The 7,394-nt window shown below is 39.0% G+C and overlaps 1 protein-coding gene across 1 annotated transcript in view; it reads right to left on the bottom strand.

The window, feature by feature from the left end:
• LOC102841677 (chromosome unknown open reading frame, human C1orf168) overlaps nt 1–7,394 on the bottom strand; it is a 98,056-nt gene that overhangs the window by 15,511 nt on the left and 75,151 nt on the right. The window contains 1 exon segment of the mRNA XM_006839876.1: nt 5,771–5,831. Coding sequence (XP_006839939.1) covers nt 5,771–5,831 — 61 coding nt within the window.

The raw sequence follows: 7,394 nt of genomic DNA on the forward strand, positions 1-7,394 counted from the left end.
AGGTTCTGACTCACAGCGACCTTGTATGGGATTTTCAAGGAGCAGCTGGTAGTTTTGAACTGTCAACCCTGTGGCTAACAGCCCAGTGCTTATCCTACAGCAACTATAAACAATATGTAAACAAATGAGTATGACTGTTTCTGTATAATTATATTTACAAAAACAAATAGGCTGAATTTGAACCACAGGTCAGTTTGTTGACCCCTGATCAAAATTTGAAACCATTAGCAGGAAATCTACTTTAGAATTACACTTCTTTTTATTTTGAATGTTGGTTATCTCACCTCTGAAAGAAGACTGTCAGCCTTCACTATGAGACAAGACTGAATGAACTAGGGTTTTGAGAATATCTGACAGAGGAGAATGCAAGGAGTGGAGAAGGTGGTTGTATAGAAAGAACTGGTATGTTTTGGACACCTGTGTGTCAGGTCTTGGTGTGTGTGTGTGTGGTGGTTACATGCCATAGAGTTGCACGTAACTGACTCATAGCTACCCTGCATAGGGTTTCTGAGGCTGTAAATCTTTACGAGCCATAAAAACTCATCTTCCTTACGCGGAACCGCTGATAGTTTCGAACTGCAGATTTTCAATTAGCAGCCCGACTCATAACCACTATTCAACCCATTTTATATATGTTAACAAATTTGATCCTTCAGAGTAATTTATAAAATTTTATGAAGGAGGAAATTGGAGGACAGTAGAACTAGGTAATTTATCCTGTTTACAAAAATGGTTAGTAGCTTTGAACCCAGATTTGTCTGATTCCAAAGCTTATGGTCTTTCATGATACCTGCCATTTAAAAAATATTTCTCCCCTTGGAATGCCAGTTAACAATATGTTCATCACTGATACATTGAGAGCAAAAAAGGACCGTACTCCATGAACCATTTGGAGGTCTATGGTATCTGCACATCTGGGCCCTTGAATAACTCTTCACTTGGTAAATTATAAACTCAAGGATACTTATGTCTGAGGAAGATTTGAGATTTTCAGAGATACTTTGTCACTATCTCCTGATTATAGTCACAGGGGTCCAAAAGAATGTCAAGGACTCAGCATTTGATCTTCAGTATTGAAGTAAGATGCAGCTTACAGGAAAGGCTTTTAAGAAGCCTTCAAGCTATCTTTCACCCTTCTCTTCTCAACTTCTATAGGCTTTGGCAAGGAACCCTGGTCATGCAGTAGTTAAGCACTCAGCTGTGAACTCAAAAGTCAGCCCTTCAAACACACCAGCCACTCCATTGGAGACAGATGAGACAGTCTGCTTCCATAAAGACTTGTTGTTGTTGTTGTTAAGTGCCGTCGAGTCGGGTCCGACCCATAGCGACCCTGTACAGGGTTTCCGAGGGTGTAAATCATTACGGGAGTAGAAAGCCTCATCTTTCTCCCGCGGAGCAGCCGGTAGTTTCGAACCGCTGACCTTAAGGTTCGCAGCCCGATTCGTAACCACTACGCTACCAGAGCTCCTTTCCTAGGAAACCCTATGAGACAGTTCTGCTCTGTCCTAGAGGGTCACTATGATTCAAAATTGAATAGATGGCAAACAACAACAGCATTGCCTTTATCACAAGGCCTTCAGCAATGCCTTCTTGTCTAACTGTTCCATGCACACTTATTTTATCACTCCACTGTAAGTTCTCAGAAGTTGGAATCCAGATATACAAGAATATTCCCAATGTATTCACCATAGACTTAGGACAATGCTAGACTTAGAGCAATTATTGAATATGAAGTTGTTTAGAAGGAGCTACAGCTGTGAAAGCAGGGACTAAGCAAGACAAATGCCTATTTTAAAAAGTTTATTTTCTTTACTAGATATAACATAATATATGCTGATTATTTTAAAAATTGGAAGGCGTCGAAAGGAAGCAGAAGACAGACAAAATAGCATAATTTAACTACTCAAAGACACCCCAGTTTCCTGCTTCACATTTGTCCAAGCAGTTTTAAAACTAAATGGAGATAATAGTGCACATATGGTTTTTTTACATTTTGCTTTTTGCCAATCGTCACTACAGTGTCAGCACTTCTTCATGTCACTGGAAACTATTTATTACATATTTAAATAGTCATGTTGAGTAGTAGCCTGTAAGACACTTAGCCCATCTCTGTACATTTGACCATTTCAGTTTTAAAAATATCTTCCTTTTACAAATAACTCTAAAATACATTCCTATACATACATTTTCTGCAATTTTTCTTTATTTTTTCATTAGAGAAAATTCCTTAAAGTGAAATCACTTGCTTAAGTAGAAGGTATAGGTATTATGGATACATATTGCCAAATATTCATTCAGAGAAGTCATACCAACTTCTACCCATGCTAGACATATGTCAGAGGCATGGTGTGGCACGGTAGGATAAGCACTGGACTGCTAATCAACAAGCCAGTGGCTCAACCCCCCCAGCTACTCCTTGGAAACCCTATGTAGGGTAGCTATGTGTAGGAACCCAGTTGAGCACTTAATAACAACAACAACAACAACAACAGTAAAACATTAAGTAAATTAACCTACATTACACCTACACTGGAGTCCTGGCATGGCATTGTAGGTAAGTACTGGACAGCTAACCACAAGTTTGGTGGTTCAAACCCAGTAGCCACTCCTCGGAAACTTTATGCAAGGTCAGAACTGACTCAATGGCACTTAACCACAGGGATCTAGTTAGAGATTTTGGTGGCTATGGTAGGATAAGAATTGCTATATCATTGATTTATAGATTAGAAACTATGGTTCAGAGAAATAAGGAAGGTGACCTGTCCCAGGTACATCTGTCAGTAAGCTGTAGAAATAGAAGTCAGTTGTCTAATTGCTATTCCAGTGTCCTGTTAAAGACCCATAATACAACAGAACAAAACACTGTGCAGTTCTGCGCCATCTTCACAATCATTGCTATATTTGAGCCCATTGCTGCATCCATTGTGTCAGTCCATCTGGCTGAGGGGCTTCCTTTATTCCCTGGCCATTTACATTACCAAGCACAATGTCCTTCTCTAGGACTGGTCCCCTCTGATAAAGTGTCCAAAGTATGTAAGAAGAAATCTCACCATCCTAGCTCCTAAGGAACATTCTGGCTGTATTTCTTCCAAGACAGATTTGTTCGTTCTTCTGGCAGTCCATGGTATATCCAATATTTTCCACAAACACCATAATTCAAAAGATTCAATCTTCTGTGGGCTCCTCATTCATTGTCCAGTTCTCACATGCATACGAAGTGACTGAAAATATCATGGCTTGGGTCAGGCACACCTTTAAAGAGGTCTTTTGCAGCAGATTTACCAAATGGAATACACAGTTTGATTTCTTAACTGTTGCTTCCATAGGTGTTGGTTGTGGACCCTTGGCAACTCCAATATCTGCCCCATTTATCACCATGTTGCCTAGTGATCTGGTTGTGAGGATTTTTGTTTTCTTTATGTTGAGGTGTGGAGCCCTAGTGGTGCAGCATTTAAAACATTTGTCTGCTAACTAAAAGTTTGGCAGTTTGAACCCACCAATGGCTCCACTGGAGAAAGATGTGGGAGTCTGTTTTTGTAAAGATTTACAGCCTTGAAAACCTTACAGGGCAGTTCAACTCTGCCCTACAGGGTCACGATGAGTTGAAATGGATTCAGCTCCAGTGGGTTTTATTTTGATGTATAATGCATACCTATGGCTATAGTCTTTGATCTTCACCAATAAGTGCTACAAGTCTTCACATTCAGCAAGAAAGATTATGTCACCTACAGGCTGTTAATCAGTTTTCCTCCAATCCTGATGCCATGTTCTTCTTCATATGTTAGTCAGTTTGAATAAGCATGCGGAAATGATCCACTCCTGATGCACTCTTCCTGATTTTAAGGCACATAGTATCTCCTTGTTCAGTTCAAATGATTGCCTCTTGGTTTATGTACACGTTCTGCATGAACATAATGGAGAGTTCTGGGATATATGTTTTTTATAATATTACCCATCATTTGTTATGATCTGCACAGTTAAATGCCTTTGCATAATCAGGAAAACACAGGTAAACATATTTCTGGTATTCTCTGTTTTCAGCAAGATTGATCTGATTGATATCCACAATGATATCCCTTTTCCATATCCTCTTCTGACATGAATTTCTGGCAGTTACCTGTTGATGTTCTGTTGCAACCATTTAAAATATCTTTTTGGTTGTTGTTGTTGTATCACAGTATGACAAATGGCAGATGAAGGCTGTAATTTGTAATTACAGATTTATTTTTTTCACTTATTTGTTTCTTCAATCAGCCAGGAATCGGAACTACATCTATTTTGTTTACTGTTTTATAGCCAACACTGAGCACACTACCTGTCACATAGTATATGTGCAATAGATATTTGTTGAATGAATTCATAAAGTTGCAAAAAGATTTGGGAACGCTAGATAGCTTGATAAGATCAAGGAGTTGAGGATGAAAGGAATTTAAAAATGGTGAGTGAGTAGGAGAGTGGGGTGAAATGGACAGGTTGCCAGTGGGCTAGATCATTAATTAGTTCTAAGTCTTGCTATACAGTTTGGAATAATGCTATAGGATAAATACTGGACCACAAGGTCCATTTGATCTGCAAGGTCAGTGGTTCAAACTTACCAGGCACTCTTCAGAAACCCTATACAGGGTCGATATGAGTCAGAACCAACTCGACGGCACTGAACGACAATAACAGACAGTTTGGATTTCATTCTGTTGCCAATGGAGACTCACTAAGCACTTTTAAGCCAGTGGGTGGAAAGATGGGAGAAGAAACTGAAATGGAGGTGAGTCAGACTCTTAGGGGTTGTTGTAGTAATCCAGTTGAGAAACAATGACATTGAATGGGGGCAATAGAGTGGAGGATGGAAGTAGCCTTGATGGAGAAATGGTTAAACAGTCAACTGCAAGTGAAAAATCGATGGGTCAAACCCACCCATCAGCTCTGCCCCTGTAAAGATGACAGTCTGGAAAACCTTGTGGGGCAGTTCTACTCTGTCACATGGGGTCACTATGACTTGGAGCACCTAAAAACAACAACAGTGGATGGAAATATAGGTGTGAGTTATTAGATGGAGGCAGTGTATGTCCCAGGGGTGAAGAAGTCAAGGACAATGCCTAGGGTTTTGATTTAGGTAACTATGTATTTATTGAAATGTCACCAAACATAGAGTAGAGGAACAGATCAGATTTGATGGAGTGGATTGAGATGGTCTGTTATTATGGACATTCAGTTGTTTTTGTGGACTTTCAGATTGAGTTATTCATCAGGCTTATTAACTCTTAGATGAGAAATCTGATCTGTGGTTAGCAGTCCAGTGCTTATTCCTCAATGCCATAAGTGCTCCTTCTTTCTCTTCTTGTTGTTGTTGTTGGTAGTGGTAGGTGTGTACCATTGAGTCAGTTCTGACTGATAGTGAGAGTGTAAGTCTTTACAGAAACAGAAAACCTCATCTTTCTCTCATGGAGTGGCTGGTCCAATCAAACTGCTGACCTAATCCACAGCACTACCGGAGCTCTTTGCCTTGTTGTTATTGTTGTGAAGTTCCATAGAGTCTGTTCTAACTCATAATGACCCTGTATAGCGTTTCTGAAGAGCAGTTTGTGGGTTCAACCACCAACCTTGTGGTTAGCAGTCCAGTGCTTATCGTACAGTGACAGACAGGAAAATCACCAGCTGACTTTTCATCCAATCTCTAAGGATCTTGAGAAGCTGGCCCTCCAACCATGTTTAACAAAGCATCAGGAAATGAGACAAACAGTAGCAGAGATGATCAGTGATGTAGTGGACTTACTTTGACTTTCTTTCAGGACTGTCCACGTCATCATAGATGACACCTTCCTGAGACCTAAATTCTAGGGTCAAAATAGGATTGAAATAGTCCATTATTGGGTATAGTTTATAAAATCTCTGGTCTTCCAAATTATACAAAATTACCTAATTTTCTGGGTCTATCCCCAAACCTGTTTTACTAAAATCTCATCATAAACTATAGGTAGGGGCTTAGAAGGATCAAACAGCAAAAGGAATCTTCACTGGGAAGAAATTCAGTTGAGGATTAAACACACAGTGGTCGATTTAGTATCTCAAACACATCTATATATTTTTATATCAATTTGATTTCATTAAGATTTCCAGAAAAATAGTTGTTAAGAGGATCATTTTTAGACTTGATTCCCATCTTCCTGGAACTGGACAAAGATGTCATTACTAGCAGAGTAAGAATTCTTAATACCCAGGAAAACAATAGATCAAACAGTAGAATATTAATGTTGAATTTTTCCTTCATGATTTTTATTTCAAAGCATTGGAAATTTCCCCCTTTATAATAATCTTGGATAAAATGGAATCTAACTTAGTAAATATTCATAAGTAAGCATTTTAAGTTTAGAGTATCCATATGCCTTCACGTTCCACATAGAATCCCATGATTTGGGGGTGATTCACCTCTTGAACAAGTTAAAAACCTTCGGGCATTATTCAGAAACATTAATATTGCTTGAATTACTTTCCAATACCATTAAATTGGACTCCTGCTATGGTGCTGTGAGATGATCACTGGACTGCAAGGTCAGTTTGTACCACAAGGTCAGCAGTTCAAATTCACCAGCAGCTCCTCAGAAACCCTATATAGGGTTGCTCTGAGTCAGAACTGACTTGACAGCACTTAGCCCCAACAACAACCATTAAATTTGGATGAGCAACAATACATACCTATTCAAAGTTTTTTTTTTAAAAAACAAAACAAAAAACAATCAAGTATCTATTGGGAGACTTAACCAGGTAGTTATAATTGTTACATAGTGCTCAGCATACTTTTATTTGTGGAATATAATAGACATTTGAATTGTGAAGCCAGAATGAAATCAAAGTAGTCACCTTGGCTAGAGCCCATGAACAAAAATCAACAAACAACAAAATACATGGCCCTCTTTCACTGACAAATTTCCTTTACTAAACATGGATTGAGAGCATACTATTTGCCAGGGGCTGTAGTAATTTATCTGCTACTGTTTCAATGGCAAAGCAAACACTATTCTGATGTTGTATCCTTGATACAGCTCATGAGAGGAACGCAGCATGCACATGTTCAATTTACCGGTATTTTAATTAGGGTGATCTGGCCACCCACTCTGTCAAGAGTCTGAGTAGTATAATGATAAACACACAGACTTTATTACAGACAGACGTGGGTATAAACCCAGACCACTCAAGTATAAGTGGTCCATTCCCGTGACTCTGTAAATTGGTTCTGGCTTAAGAATAGCTCTGGTTTTTTTTGTGTGTGTGTTTTTTAAAACAGTTTTCATTATTATTGCCTTTTATAATCAGTATCTTTATAAATGTAGCTCCTGGTGTGGCACTGTAGGAACAACACTAGACTACTAATCACAAGTACAGTGGTTCAAACCCACTAG

The sequence above is a fragment of the Chrysochloris asiatica genome, unplaced genomic scaffold, assembly GCF_000296735.1.
Source record: "Chrysochloris asiatica unplaced genomic scaffold, ChrAsi1.0 scaffold00026, whole genome shotgun sequence".
NCBI lineage: Eukaryota > Metazoa > Chordata > Mammalia > Afrosoricida > Chrysochloridae > Chrysochloris > Chrysochloris asiatica.